The sequence below is a fragment of the Mytilus edulis genome, chromosome 1 (genome assembly GCF_963676685.1).
Source record: "Mytilus edulis chromosome 1, xbMytEdul2.2, whole genome shotgun sequence".
NCBI lineage: Eukaryota > Metazoa > Mollusca > Bivalvia > Mytilida > Mytilidae > Mytilus > Mytilus edulis.
The window spans coordinates 3,259,753-3,276,824 of NC_092344.1; the positions used below are offsets into that span (position 1 = coordinate 3,259,753).

General features: G+C 30.3%; 1 protein-coding gene across 1 annotated transcript; it reads left to right on the top strand.

Moving 5' to 3' along the window:
• Window positions 1-226: 226 nt before the first annotated feature.
• On the top strand, window positions 227-16,622 carry LOC139521835 (nicotinamide phosphoribosyltransferase-like). Its single transcript, XM_071315485.1, has 9 exons — window positions 227-364; window positions 3,567-3,797; window positions 5,207-5,335; window positions 5,478-5,636; window positions 8,261-8,391; window positions 8,834-9,059; window positions 10,034-10,294; window positions 12,820-12,942; window positions 13,454-16,622. The coding sequence occupies exons 1-9, from the start codon at window positions 308-310 to the stop codon at window positions 13,565-13,567; spliced, it is 1,431 nt and encodes a 476-aa protein (XP_071171586.1). The 5' UTR covers window positions 227-307; the 3' UTR covers window positions 13,568-16,622.
• Window positions 16,623-17,072: the final 450 nt, after the last annotated feature.

Sequence of the window (17,072 nt, forward strand, 5' to 3'; positions counted from 1 at the left end):
ATATATCATGAATTCGAGAAATAAAAAAAATCTATTCTATTGTTTTGCCTTATTTCTCCATTCTTTTTTATTTATTTTTATTATTATTTTGTCCATTTTTCAATATTCAGTAAACCCTTTCCAGACTCTCATGAAAAATCCAAAGATTTCATTTTCGATAATTTTGATCGGGATTGAAAGAATTATTTTTTCGTCATTTAACTCGCTAAGTTCGGACTTCCCTTGTTTTATCATTGAGTTTCGAGGAAAATCAGACTTATTTATAGGTTGCTAATGACGTCACGGGAACCTGTTGATAGCGTACAAAATGGCGTATCAAGCAGGGGGCACAGACAATATTTGTCTGATTACAGACTCATACAAGGTAATTAAGAGGCTAATTTGCTATATAGTTACTAAAATAACCAAAAGTTTTGTCATTGATTGGAATTGTGCACACATTTTGAAAATAAACGTGTGCATATGGAAATAGCTTCTATGTATTTCCTTTTTTCAATAACGAAAGTAAAAGTTGTTAATTCAGCGGTTTATACATTTGATTTGATAATTGATTGTGCAATTTAATTGACATTTGAAATATAATATACCCTCCCCCTTTTTATAAAGTTTGAAGCATATTAAGAGTCTTTATAATCAATATATTGTATAAACTGAATCCTCAAAGGTAATCAACTGATCCGGAGATGAAGAAATCGATAGAATTATCATTCATAATCAGTCATGTGTGAAAAAGTCAAGTAGAAAAAATGTAAACTTTTATTCTTCAAACATGACAGTTAATTACATTTTATGATCATGATGATGGCAAGCTATAAAATGGTTACATGGTATAACATTAATTAATGTTTACGTGGGTTTCTTGCATGTTTTCTCATTTATTATTCAGGACTATTTAAGCTTTAGCCTAATAGTTATACAATTTGAAGCAGCAATGTATAGAACAATGACTAATTGATGGCTCCATGCTATTTTTCAAGCTGCAAGTCATTCAAAATTGCCCAAATTTTCATAGATTGTTCATAAAAAAAGTTTAAAACCCAATTCTCAACTTTAAACAAAATGATAAAACCAAGACAGACCAAAAGTATTACCAAATCCAGTAAAAGAATCCAAGCTTTGCATGAAATGCATTTCCTGAACGTAATAGGTGTGTGTTATGCTGGACAGAACTTTTCAGTTTTGAATTGAGAGTTGAATAAGATGTGAAGCAATTTTCCACCTACATTTACCTACAATGTCTTGATTTTTAAATAGTTTTAATTCTTAAACACTTTTACAGATAATCATGTTAAGGAGGGGTATTTGCGAAAAATACCAGTCGAGAGAATGTTAAATTTCGCGAGCAGTAAAGACTGGTATTTTTCGCAAATACCCCTCAAGAACATGCTATATCTGTTTAATTGCACCAAATGTTAATGTTCAAAAACGCATTGATGATCGTGACGTTACAAGCGTCCAGTCGGATAGAGTATTTTTTGGCAAATACCACGGCAGAGAGGATATAAAAGGCATATCCTTTTTGTAAATACCCCGGCGGCTTTAAAAAAAGAACTATATTCATTTGATAACAGTAAATTGGTGAAAAATACACTGGCTATCAACCAAGCAAAACCAAAGATTCTTACATAAGGTGTAATTATATTGGAAATAGAATGGAAAGCTTAATGCACAGATTTTAATTAACACTTTTTTCAGTACATTTGTACTAACAAGTTATTGTCATTTTACACATGATTAAAAGTTTAAAAGTATAGCATTTTTCACATTTCTTGGGATGTTTGAGCACATTGCCAGAGTGGCTTTAGAAATTAAAGGTCATTCCTATTTATTATTGCTGACTAACAATGGAAATTAAAGGTCATTCCTATTTATTATTGTTGACTATAAATGGAAATTAAAGGTCATTCCTATTTATTATTGCTGACTATAAATGGAAATTAAAGGTAATTCCTATTTATTATTGCTGACTATAAATGGAAATTAAAGGTCATTCCTATTTATTATTGCTGACTAACAATGACACAGCACTGTTAAACCATAATCTGCTTGTTACTAACAAGGAAGTGATTGTTTGATGGTCCTTGTTCACGTTGTTTGTATTGGACCCCTGGTGTTTGTATTTACAAATCATATCACACATGCTACATGTAGAGCTTTGATAAGAATAATGCGTTATAAAACGAGACACATTATGATTTGGTAGTTGATTTCATCAACTGTTGAAATCAACTGTTCCAAATATTTAAAATTTAGAGGGGGTGATATTTTTAAGCCTAGTTTTTGGTTTGTTATGTCTCTGTCAGCATGGTCAGATTACATTTTGAGGTTTTTGGTTTGTTATGTCTCTGTCAGCATGGTCAGATTACATTTTGAGGTTTTTGGTTTGTTATGTCTCTGTCAGCATGGTCAGATTACATTTTGAGGTTTTTGGTTTGTTATGTCTCTGTCAGCATGGTCAGATTACATTTTGAGGTTTTTGGTTTGTTATGTCTCTGTCAGCATGGTCAGATTACATTTTGAGGTTTTTGGTTTGTTACGTCTCTGTCAGCATGGTCAGATTACATTTTGAGGTTTTTGGTTTGTTACGTCTCTGTCAGCATGGTCAGATTACATTTTGAGGTTTTTGGTTTGTTACGTCTCTGTCAGCATGGTCAGATTACATTTTGAGGTTTTTGGTTTGTTACGTCTCTGTCAGCATGGTCAGATTACATTTTGAGGTTTTTGGTTTGTTACGTCTCTGTCAGCATGGTCAGATTACATTTTGAGGTTTTTGGTTTGTTATGTCTCTGTCAGCATGGTCAGATTACATTTTGAGGTTTTTGGTTTGTTATGTCTCTGTCAGCATGGTCAGATTACATTTTGAGGTTTTTGGTTTGTTATGTCTCTGTCAGCATGGTCAGATTACATTTTGAGGTTTTTGGTTTGTTATGTCTCTGTCAGCATGGTCAGATTACATTTTGAGGTTTTTGGTTTGTTATGTCTCTGTCAGCATGGTCAGATTACATTTTGAGGTTTTTGGTTTGTTATGTCTCTGTCAGCATGGTCAGATTACATTTTGAGGTTTTTGGTTTGTTACGTCTCTGTCAGCATGGTCAGATTACATTTTGAGGTTTTTGGTTTGTTATGTCTCTGTCAGCATGGTCAGATTACATTTTGAGGTTTTTGGTTTGATATGTCTCTGTCAGCATGGTCAGATTACATTTTGAGGTTTTTGGTTTGTTATGTCTCTGTCAGCATGGTCAGATTACATTTTGAGGTGATTTTGCATCAGTTTGTCTATCATGATAAATACAACATAGACACATGGGAACAATAGGTCGAAATCATGTTTCTCCTGCTATCTTGAATCTTGTAAATTATCTTTTGTATTCATTAAAATGTACATTTGTATGCTTCTTTATCTTTCTTGAAATATACATTATACAAATTTACAATGTACATGATGTAAAAAATGATGTATGTCATCAAATATTACATTTGACCATAAATTACTCTTTTTGAATATTCTTGATTATCCACTTGAAATTAAAGTACCATTATTGTAATAGATTGTACTTTTATTTTAGGTTACACATCATTATCAGTACCCACCAAACACTACAGTAGTTAGTTCATATTTTGAGAGCCGAGGTGGAAAATTTCCAACAACTGTGTTCTTTGGTTTACAGTATATCTTAAAGAGGTTTTTAACGGGACCAGTAGTAACCAAAGAGAAAATTCAGGAGGCCAAGGAACTATATAAAGTTCACTTTGGTCATGATTACTTTAATGAAGAAGGCTGGAATTATATATTAAAGGTTTGTGACTGCATCATAGTGATTGTTACATATTGTGCATTTGTCAACATAAAGAAGTACAAGGCCATAAAGATAGGAAAATATGATGTTATGAATACATTTGACTCATAAATGAAGAACTGAGATTATGTAACAGTAAATTTGGTCCAGTAGTAAAATTTGTCCTCCAGACTTTTTTTCCTAGTTAATCAAGTCGATGTCCATGATTTTACTAGGAATATAAGTCCTAGGACAAATGTTCCTAGGAAAATAAGTCCATAGCTACATTTTGTAGTAAATTATGTCTGACACTTGTTTTCCAAGGAAAAATTGTCCCAAGACTTGTTTTTCTTATAGTTTTATTATATCATAAAATATATTTAAAATAGATGAAAAAATGTTAGATAAGATTGGAAAATTTCCAATTAAAATGAAGGACATTTCCTTTATAACCTAATTAAAACATGAATATTGAGTTCCCATTGCTTATAACATTTTCCTTTTATAATAAAAGACATGGACATTTTTACCTAGGAATACTAATAACATATAAAAAAGAAGATGTGGTATGATTGCCAATGAGACAACTATCCACAAAAGACCAAAATGATATAGACATGATTTCCTAGGAAAATTAGTCTGGGGACATAAATTTTATTTAAAAAATTGATACACAATTCTTTAACAATATTAAAACATATTACATTTATATTCACCTTTTAAAATTAAGGGCATGGACATTTTAACCTAGAATTATTAATGACATGGACATGATTTCCTAGGAAAATTAGTCTGGAGACAAATGTTATTAAACAGATTGATACACAACTTTTTCGTTTTGTCTTTAGCAATATTAAAATATATTACATTCATATTCACCTTTTAAAATTAAGGGCATGGACATGATTTCGAAGGAAAATTAGTCTGGGGACATGAATTTTATCAAAAATATAACTATGCAGCTCTTAAACATTACTAAAACATAACATTTAAATTTCCATGGTTTAAATGTAATTGAATTTATTATATGATTTTAAAGGACATGATTACCTAGGAAAATTAGTCTGGGGACATATATTACTAACATCGGACTAAATATACTAGTAAATTCTGTAACCATGGACTTTTTATACTAGTAATGTTCGTCCGCCCAGACATATTTTACCAGGACAAATTTATCACTTACAATTACACAAACCACACTTTGTAAAACAATCAACTGAAGTAAAAATTAGCAAAATTAGAACAAAATAATTCTTCTAGGATTTTTCAAGCCAATATTCATGATACTGAACAATACAAACTTTTTACCTCTTTATGAAATATTTGAAATTATGAAGTTAATGTGTGTGCATATAAAACCAACAGTTTGATTGAAAAAAAAAATAGCTAGTTCAAAGAAAAATCAGATTTTATTTATTTAATTTCAGAAACATAAAGGCCACATCCCACTGAGAATCAAAGCAGTACCTGAAGGAACAGTAGTACCATATAAAAATGTTCTATTCACCGTTGAAAACACAGATCCTAAATGTTACTGGTTAACTAATTATTTTGAAGTAAGTATAAAACTACATAGATTTTTATACATGTCTTACTTGTATTATGACAGTTCATACATCCTTGTTTGATCTACATGTATGATACAAACACTAGCAGTCTAGCTGAACCTGTTAGTTAAAGTAATTCTTTATATTTCAGACTTTATTAGTTCAGGTCTGGTATCCAATGACAGTTGCCACTAACTCCAGGTACCAAAAAGAAATAATTGCCCAACATTTAGATGAAACAGCTGACAATTTAGATGGCTTGCCGTTTAAGTTACATGATTTTGGATTCAGAGGATCAACATCAGTAGAGGTGATTTTTAGAATACAGAGAATTAATAGTAATTTTTTTATGGATGTATGTAAATAAGGGGTTTCATTTTTGTCAAAAACTACTCAAGAACACACAAAGTCAACTACAAATGTAAGAGATACTAGAAGTATCCACTTAGAATATTTGAGTATATATTTTAATTCTTAGTAATTTTATAAGCATTCAAACTTAGCATGAATATGCATGAAAGATTTGCAACTGGTCATTAAGCAAAACAACAATAAGTCTGACGTGTGTTGCAGACATCTGAATAAAAAAGAATCTAAAGGTTGCAGTCTTGTAATTGAATGCTCCATAGGCTTACATGCAAAACAGCTGATCTTTGAAAATAAAAAAAATAAAAAATGATACATAGAAAATTTTGTTCATGTTCATATCATGTATGTACTAATGTGAAATTGTGAATTAATTGAAAAAAATATGGGTCATGCCACAAAGAATAAAAAGTTACGTCAACCTGAGGTCAAAACATTTTTTTCCTACTTTCTGTTTGCTGTTTTAACTAGGCTGCACCACTTCCAGTAAACATGATATCCTTCCACTTTCCTGGATTGATATCCCCCAAATGATGCAAGATTTTTTTAAAGTCTATATATATGTTTCAATTCAGCATAAACCTATAATCAAACAGGAAAAATTGAGTTCAGTAAAAAATTCAGAAAAAAATGCACTATTTTGTTTCCCTCCATGTTTTGACATGCACCGGAAACTGGAGTTGTAATACAAGACTGGTACTTAATGAGAAATGGTTTTCTTTGTGAAGATAAATAAGCAATCAGTCTTCAATTTCTCTAATTCATACTTCAAATGCCTGTCACTTTAAAAATCAAACTGGAGAATATATAATAAGTGAGGACACTTGTTCTCAATATTGAAATTTAATGTCCTCGATTTTGACATCTGTCAAAGTGTTCCAGATAAATTAAGTTATTAATATAAGAAGATTAGTTCCTAATTAGTACCACTAAAGATAGTTTAATCTGGATCACTTATAGGAGATATAACTTATAAGTGTATTTATTGTAAATGCCTGTGATTACTGGCTCTAATTAACCCACGTCATTACAGTTTAACTTACTTAAACACTCTGGTTAAGATTATTATTTATTCAGTGACAGACATTTGAAATAATTAAACCTTATTACTGTGTATTAAATCTATTGGGTAATACATGTACTTAATCAGGTGACATGAAGTATTAAAACTATTGGGTAATACCTTATCAGGTGACATGAAGTATTTAAGGTAAATAAAAAGGTTGTTGCCCTTAGAAGTGGTAAATACTCAAGATTATTCAGCACCCATAAAAATAGACCTTTATGGGTCACAATTTTGTATATAAATTTACATTCTAGAGGCCACAATTTTTTATCAAAAAAAGAAAAGAAACAAATGATAAGTAATATTGCCTTTAATGAAGCAAAATGTTTTGTGCATTCAAATTCTGTAACGGTTATATCTAATTCCATGGATAAACAATTTTTCATAATTTATTTCAAACAAAAATCTATAAATATAACTCTCAAATATATATATAACATAAGAGAAGTTCATATTTTAACAATTTTGTTAATCCACAAATTATAATTGCAGTGATATATTTTCAATACGATTTTAACTGGATTTTAAGAACGAACGTAATTGATTTAGGGATGTACAGAAGCAGGGGATGGCTGCCATTCACTGTCTGTTCATTAACATGAAAACCCTTTAACAAAATCTCTTCAAATATAGATATGTTTCTCATTGCCGTTTTTATATAGATTAGGCCGTTGGTTTTCCTGTTTGAATGGTTTTACACTAGTAATTTTGGGGGCCCTTTATAGCTTGCTCTTCGGTGTGAACCAAGGCTCCGCGTTGAAGGCCGTACCTTGACTTAAAATGGTTTACTCTTATAAATTGTTACTTGGATGAAGAGTTGTCTCATTGGCACTCATACCACATCTTCCTATATCTATGTACTTTTGGGATAAAGATTGCATAAAATGCAATCAAAACCATATGTTACTGACTTAAAATCTAAATATTCCAAGGCTTATCACTTCCTTTTTGATACACAAAATATTGTGCATTGATCATAACATTCTAGACATCCTATACATGAACATTTCCAGAAATTTATCAAAGCTTAGATACTCAACACTCAAAAGGATGTTACATCTGACAAAAAAAATCATTAGAAATCAAACATCTATTCTAAAAATATAAATCATTGTTAAAGTCATCTTTATAATTTGGAGTTATCTCCCATTGTCCAGAACTTTAGTTGAATCGACTACAACCTACTTTATTTACAGTAACATTGCTATATTTTATTTTACTTCCCCCTGATAAATTAACACAATCTTTATTCTTTAGTGCTAAAAAATGCTATGTATGTTATGAGTTCGACCAAGAGATATTGTGTAGAGGGAACCCACTGTATCAGTACAGATTAATATTGGAATATGTATACTTAGTTATTATACCTGGCTATGACAGGTCTAACCTTCCAAAAATCTCACCTTTAATTTAATAAGGGTAAAACATTGAGTATAAGACTGATGATCCCCAAGATTTCAAAATTCTAATTCTAATAATAATTATCTGGTTTTATTTTACAGTCAGCTGGTATTGGTGGATGTTCCCATCTTGTGAACTTTCAAGGAACTGATACAATAGCAGGGATCATGACAGCTAGAACCTATTATGGTTGTCAAATAGCAGGCTTTTCTATACCAGCAGCAGAACATAGGTTTGTTAACCTCATATTGTTAGATTGTTTTTGTTTCATTGGTAATCAAACCACATCATCTATGAATAAATGTACAAAGCTTCAATATCACTTAAGATTTTTCACTGCTTACAATAATAAATGCATGCACACATTTCTGAATTTGCAGAACCTTTTTCAAGCTCTAGATATAATTAAGATAAATTGAACACTTGCTAGTAAATAAGTTAATGCAAATATTATTTTGATTGTAATATGACTTGCATTAATCATTTCCCAGGTCTACCAACAATTGAAAGAATTATTCTTGCAACGTATGCAATGATTTTAAGTAACATTGGAATTTAGAGGCAATTTTGGCATTTTAACTTTAAAATCTATGAAAAAAATAATATGTGTATGTCTTTTAATCCTAAATTAGCAAGATCTTTATGTTAACCGTAATTAATATGTATATTTTCAGCACAATTACCACTTGGGGAAGAAACGGTGAATATGAAGCTTTTAAAAATATGTTAACAAATTTTCCTACTGGACTTGTTGCTTGTGTAAGTGACAGCTATGATCTGTGGAATGCCTGTGAGAAAGTCTGGGGTGAGGAACTGAAAGATTTAATCGTGTCAAGAGGGGATAAAGGAACTCTTGTTGTTCGTCCAGATAGTGGAGATCCACCAGAGATTGTTGTCAAGGTAACCATATATAGATATATATAAGAAGATGTGGTATGAGTGCCAATGAGACGACTCTCCATCCAAGTCACAATTTATACAAGAAAAACCTTTAAAGGTCAATGTACAGTCTTCAACACAGAGCCTTAGCTTACACTGAACAGCAAGCCCCAAAGGGGCTTGTCAACTAATGACAAATACTGTACATCAGGTTCCTGACTTAGAACAGGTGCTAATAAATGCAGCTGGTTTAATTGTTTTAATAGTTAACAATCTTTACCCTTACCTAAATAAAAGTGTAACATCACAAAACAGAAATACACACTATATAACTTTATTTATCTAATACTACAAGAAAAATGTCTAAAATATTAGCAATAGAAACTATTTTATATATTATACAACCTCAAATATACCTGATTTAACTTCAAGGGATAGACTGGGTATTGAAATATGGTCTTTCCTTTGTCTTCTTCCTTGCATGGGGCTTCTGAATGGCTGTGCAGAATGAATAGATTTGCAGCCACCTCCAGTCAGAATGGGGAAGCTAAATATGATGTCTGGTGTAGAGAGCCATGCTATCTGCACATAAAAAAAACTTTTTACAACTCTTTCTTATGTGGCCTGTTGCAATATGAAATTTATGTCCCTATCAAATCAGAGGCATTCAAAATTTCCCATCTATCATCCAAGTCAAGACCCAATTTAGTACCTATCTATTGTATTTATGTTAGTGTGTTCTAGTCATGATCATGCATATTACCAAGATATTTTATTTATTTACATGTTTTGGTTTCTAATGCAAGTTTTAATTTTACCATATAATTGAAAAATTTGGTTCTTACATCATAGAAATATAGGAATTTTTCATCTGACTTTAAATAATTTCATTTATGATAGTCATAAAAGTATCATAAAAAATAGTATGTTTGTTGTGATTACTTATTTATTTATATTTTCCTTGTTATGATTACATGTTTATTTGCATGTTTCAGGTGTTGAATATTTTAGGAGATAAATTTGGAACATCAGTAAATAGTAAAGGATATAAAATGTTACCTCCATATATAAGAGTAATACAAGGGGACGGTATTAGTTATGAAACATTAGGTGCAATTTTAGAAAATATGAAGAAACATAAATGGAGTGCTGACAATCTAGCGTTTGGAAGTGGTGGTGCTTTATTACAAAGATTAGACAGAGATACACAGAAATGTGCTTTTAAATGCAGTTATGCAGTTATCAATGGAAAAGAGGTAATAAATCTTCCTCATAAGACCAAGTAGGTCAATTAAAGCTATTGTAGTTACAACACAACTGTAATCAGTCAGGGGACCTACTGAAATAAGTGATTTTTAAATCATATAATCACTTATTTGAGTAGCAAATTCAAGGTTTTGTCACAAATTGGGATTTTGTAGTTTTTTTAAAAATTTAAACACATAGGTTTAAATAACATCTTTTAATTAGTAAAATTAAAAAATATGAACTTTTTGCTTCTTTTAAGTAGCAAGGTTTATGCCTTTGATGCTATCATTTACCTGAAAATTCTATTTTAGTTGAAAAAATGCTATAATAATGGCTTAACATAATGAACTGATACTTTCTTAAAAGATTTTTCACAGCAGTGGGAGTATTTTTCCTGTGAAGTTCAAGGTTTCATCTTTCAGATTATGTAATAAAATTCTACTGTTCACGATAAAAATTTCACTGTTCGGGGGTGTTAAAATTAGTGGGGGTTATTAAAAGAATGATACTTAAAAAAGTGATTTTTGGGAAGGAAATTGAGGTCTGATACTTAAACAAGTGATTTTTATGTCATTATCCTAGATTCAGTACAAGGTCATCACCTGAAATGACCTGGTCATCCTAGACAACACAGATGTTGGTTCTGATAAGTTTAGAAACATAATTAGTCCCTGGATCATTAGTATTCTATATTTAAAGCTACACTAATATTAAATCACTTCTTCTAGTGATTATTTTGTACTACTTAAATAGGTGATTATTAAAGAAAGACAACTCTAACTTCCAACCTTTATGATAATAATGTTACTTGAATCAGTGATTTAGAAAATCACTTGTTTAAGTAAGTCCTCTGACTGGTAATAATATATATTTACACTTTTTGGTATTAAGCTGAATTGCTATAAATGACTGTAACTCTTGTCTGAATAACCTTCTAACGTCCTGCAACAATCACTTCTAATTTTGACATAATTTATAAACTACCACAAAAATTTTGAGGTCGTATTATGGTATAATGTTGTCTTGAAGTGAACTTAAGTATAAGTGTATGGGTCTCTTCGAAATTGTACTGCAAGGTTTCATACCACATTAGCAAGGTTAGGATTGATTTTGGTAATTATTGTCCTAATTCAAGCTAATTGCTTTTAATAAGAAAATGTCTAATTTCAAATTCTAAGGTCTTAGATAGCATTCATTCCTTGTCAGAAACCTGCATATGTTTGTTGTGTCAAATATTTATTCTAATGCAATTATTTTGTATCAAAGGTTCTGATTGGATGACAGTAATCGTAAAATTTTCTATATCCTTGTCTGTAACTAAGGAAACCAACATTTTGAATTGCGGAATGTATTGATATATAATTTCTACAATAATAAGCCAAAAAACTCGCTTGTTGCACCTAGAAACCTTCTATTTATCAAATTTTTTTACACTTTGAAGCAGCCAGTAAGCCAGAAAACGCCAGGTTGTTGCATTTGACACCGGAAGCATACCTATTACATCCCCTAGTTTAGGGGCCAAAGAAGATAAAAAAACTTCGTGGAATTTTCTTAAATGAACATTGTACACTGAACTAATGAATGAAATTGATTTATGTACTTGTTTTGCATTAAAATAGAGATAACTTTATTGCATTTGAAGCTTTGTGAACGTCCATTGTTAGTTTTAATGTCACAAATACCTGTTTACCTGTCTCCACTACGTGCTGCCAGGTAAACTAAATTTGCAACAGTAAAACTACTGATGGACGTCCGCAAAGCTTCAAATACATGCAGTTATCTCTTAATTCACAATCTAAATTCTTGGTTCAACCTGTCAAATCATATCATATATGTTTTCATTTGTTTCTATGCCCCACTTAGGGGAATCCTGTTTTTTGGTCTATGCGTCTGTTCGTCCATCTGACCAGCTTCAGGTTAAAGTTTTTTGTCAATGTAGTTTTTGATGAAGTTAATAAAGTCCAATCAACTTGAAACTTAATAAGCATATTCCCTTGGATAAAAATCTTTCTAGTTTTAATTCCAAAATAGAGTTTTTACCAATTTCAATGTAGAAAATGTGAGTGGGGAATCTGTGTAATATGGACACATTCTTGTTTTAAGCATTTTCAAATTTTTATATTTTCCCTTTGAAACCAGTCTGTACAATTTTCTAATAGAGTGGTCTCTTTTTAAAATAGTGTTTTTGCTGGTAAAACAATAAAGGGGACAGTAAGGTTCAATTAGGGTAAAAAAAATAAAGGTCATTGCAATAAAAAAACATGCAATTTTGAATAAGTAATGCTAAAAAATTTGTAAAATAAATTTGGTGATTGGTAAAGGCAACCTGAAATGTTATTATATTCCTCTAATTTATATGTGGTTAAGTAAGAACTGGTTTCTTCATGCAAAATTAAACCTCCAAAAACTTTTTATTTTTTTTGAAGTATAGACTTTCAAATTACACACAATTAGTCATATAACACATGTTACTACACAGTAATTTGACTTTTTAACCAGTTTTCTTACAATAATACAAATAAAACTTTTGTAGGTGAATGTCTTCAAACAGCCAATCACAGATATGGGTAAAAAGAGCAAGAAAGGTCGTTTATCATTAGAATGTGAAAACGGTGAATACAAAACTCTAGAGGAAGGAAAAGGAGATCCAAAAAAGGTAAAATTCTTTATGATTGAAGCTGTTTGATCTAGAAACAGCAATATCTACAAAGAATGACTTTAATATTGAAAATACAAATGATCAAAATAAAATTCCTAAATTCAACTTATTTGAATTTTCCATTTACCAATATCTGATGTCCATCAGAGCATTTTTCATTTTTTTTTATTAGAAATTGAAAATTGTCTTGGAAGCCAGCAATCCTGCATTTAGTTGACTGTCATCATTAAAGTTCAATGTGTGATTAAAGTTTTTAAGACATTAATAACTTTGTCATGATCAATCCTTCATTGCAATTGTGAAACTTTGACAAGCTTTGTTATGATCAAATATATTTTGAAAGCATTTTCCTGAGCATACACAGTTTAAAGGATATGCATGAATCACCCAACATTGGACTGCTCTTCTTTTACTTATCTTTTTACTGAAGCTGTATAGAACTAAGGCATGTTTCACATATCATCATGACTTCACATTTATTTATTCAATTTAATTATTTATTTTTCAGGACTTACTTATCACAGTGTTTGAAAATGGAAAATTATTACGGGACTATACATTTGATGAGGTTCGACAAAATGCTGAATTGCCATTGGTGAAAGAAAGGAAGGCATCATCATAATAGAAACCTAGTCACTAACCAAGATTACTTTATATATAATGCAATTCCTTCACATCAACCATAGGAGATTTCTTCTACTGCCACACAAATCATTTACAATCTCACTTGTTAATATTTGTCATATGTTTGTAAGTCAAAAGTTGAGTCTCTGATGTGTTTCAATATTTTATGTATGGAAACATTACTTGGATAATGGTACATTCCTCTTGTGAATATTATGTATAAGGGTACATAACTCTTTTGAATATAATGAATAAAGGTACGTAACTCTTGACAGTATTAGTAACTGCTGAATCTCCTTTATACTAATCTCTCTATTGACTTTACTGGCTGTATATTCTCAACCATTAATTTATATTCACACTTTTTGTCTCTCCTGCAATGAAATTCGCAGAAGAAAGACTCAATTGTGCTGTTCAGTTTTGAAACCCTGAAACAAGAGTTTTTAGGTGGTTATATTGTAATCAATTGTAAACCAAGAGATACATAACATAAATATTTTGTCAGTAAGTATGAAAAAAAAGAAAACAAAAATATAAAGTTCCTCCAAGGCAAATTCAAAATTCCATAAAAACTGACAAAATGGAATGCCATCAATCAACAAAACAAGTGAAATTTACCTGCCATTTTCCAGACATTTTCTAAGAAGTGATGGGTAAAACCCACTTGTATGACAATTGTTTATAGTTATGTTATATTGGCAAAATTGGGTGGGCAACCCAAAACAATGTGACAATAATTTGGATCCACCGGCCAAAACTATAAAAATATCATTTTTCTTGAATTAACGCAGGCAAAGAAAAACTTGCGCTATTATGCTCCCAAACAAAATTCCTTAATCTAAGCTTTAGTTAATTTGTTGCTAATATATTTAATGATATAAAGCACAATAATGTTAGTAATTTTAATTGACTTTATGCTAATCAAAGAAAGACAATCTCCTGAAATTTGAAGTTCTAATCTCCAAAAAAATCTTTTACAAAAAATCTTCCCTTATGATTGGACTTCTTCACATAGATGAGCAGATAAAAATATTATTTAATAAAGTTTATTCAATTAATAAAGCTTTAAAGAATAAATACCAGAAATAATGTTACGATGTATTCATTTTATTAAGTTTTGGTTATTGGATACTAAAAATGATAAAAATTGTATTTAATATCATAACAGGGTTACCCTGTGCTAAAATTTTCGTTAGAATATACAAATTTCATTTTTTCTAAAGTCTTGGTTTTTTTTTAAATTTTTAAACATTTTCTATAAACTTTATTATTTTATATCTGATGTTGATTTCAAAATCTAAACCAAACTCAAATTGACTATTACATGAGACATTGGAATTGTAAATTTTATACAATTGAAGAATAAGTGAATGGGTCAGGGAAGTATATATGCTTAGCTTGTCATTAAACCTCCATATGTTGTGACAGTGAATCATTGATGAACCTTTCTTTCTATTTATTATGATAATTATGCAATGTGGTGTTTTATACTAACCATTTATTTTAAAAACATGAAACATGGAAAAATTTTGTTATTTAGAAAAAATTGAGCTTGTAGAACCTACTTTTAGATTTGTCATGAAGTTTGGTCATTCCATTGTACATGTTGCAGAGTTTCAGTCATGTCTAACTATTTATTTACCATAAGCATTCCTGAAGATCATCTTAGACAAGTAGGAGTTACATGATATATTTTTGTTTTTTTCTACAACACACTTCTGTTCACAAAAATCTTACCTATAATGTATTGCAAGTGAAATTGTCATAAGATTTATTTGAAAATGACCACAGTTTTACACTACTGACTAGCTGATGTCAACAAAATTACGTTTATGATATTTTTTATTGAACATTTATGTAGTTATTTGTTAATTTTACAATTAAGTTTATAATTTTGTATTGAGCACCTTTTTGTTTTTTCTGAACATTTTTACTGAATTTTTATAGAATATATGTATAGTTGTAACATTTTTGAAAGAAATATATATGTTTATAAGATTGAGTGCTAATATTGTTATACGTTCACAGATCTATATACAGAGATACTAGAAGCAATTTAATTTTATGAATTCAGGGCAAAGTTCTTCAAATTTTGTTTAGTCAAACCTCTATGGGTAAACTTTGGTGAGTCCTAACTAAATGTAGACACACCAACACTTATCTTGGTAAGTTAGAAGGATCACTGATGTACATGTCCTGAATGAAAATTTTGACCATTTCCACATTTATGTCTCCAGACATTAGATGAAGAGCCATTTTTATTTTGCATCTGTATTTGTTATAGAAATTACTTTCCTTCCCAAAGATGTCTTAGTGATAAAAATGTCTTGCTATGTTGACTTTAGATGCCATGAAAATTCTCCTAAACTAACAAATAAAAGTTGACTTTCAAGATCATTCTATGGCTACTTTTAAAATGTAAGATCCCCTTTAATAGTTCAAGGATTTTCATAATATGTTAAAAGATCAAAATGTAAAGGACTCCTTTCTACTTTAATAATTCTTATGACACATCTAGGAATAAATAACATTTTATTTTGTAATGTCAAAATGAGATGAGAGAATTAAATATTTGCACATTATGTATGGTTTTTTTATTGGTTATTCAAACATCATATTAAAATACACATGTCAAAATTCAAAACCAATCTTGCCACTCGTTGAATTAATTGTATGATATAGCTTTCTGCTCACGTTCAGAGCGTGTTCAATTAACAGTATAATAGAGCCTTCTGCACTGACCTGAAGCCGCTATATATTTTTCATATGTTAATATTTTTTTAAATTTGGTTATGTTAGAATTTTGGTAATGAGAGTTCAATGATGAATATTCATTAGATATATCATATTGTCAGTTTATAGATTCTCATTTTATGTAATAACTCATTCAGTGATGAATATTCATTTATACTGTCTCATCTCTTTACCCTACAGCAATGAACAAGTCCTGTTTGATCTTTACAAATCCTTTCTGATATATTTTATGCAAAGTTAATGTAAGTGATTAATTGTTACCAATGAACCAATTTATAGCAATAAAAGTTGTAATATAACATTGTGTCTGTGTATATTTGACTGTAATATGGTATGGTTTTGTTGTGTCAGTGTAGATTTTACTGTAATATGGTATGGTTTTGTTGTGTCAGTGTAGTATTTACTGTAATATGGTATGGGTTTGTTGTGTCAGTGTAGATTTTACTGTAATATGGTATGGTTTTGTTGTGTCAGTGTAGTATTTACTGTAATATGGTATGGGTTTGTTGTGTCAGTGTAGATTTTACTGTAATATGGTATGGGGTTGTTGTGTCAGTGTAGTATTTACTGTAATATGGTATGGGTTTGTTGTGTCAGTGTAGATTTTACTGTAATATGGTATGGTTTTGTTGTGTCAGTGTAGTATTTACTGTAATATGGTATGGGGTTGTTGTGTCAGTGTAGATTTTACTGTAATATGGTATGGGGTTGTTGTGTCAGTGTAGATTTCACTGTAATATGGTATGGGG

Excerpts from the sequence above, each read along its gene's own strand:
- LOC139521835 (XM_071315485.1), top strand. The coding sequence starts at position 308 with ATGGCGTATCAAGCAGGGGGCACAGACAATATTTGTCTGATTACAGAC. Across the intron at positions 365-3,566 it reads TGATTACAGACTCATACAAG|GTTACACATCATTATCAGTA; the intron begins GTAATTAAGAGG and ends CTTTTATTTTAG. Across the intron at positions 3,798-5,206 it reads GCTGGAATTATATATTAAAG|AAACATAAAGGCCACATCCC; the intron begins GTTTGTGACTGC and ends ATTTAATTTCAG.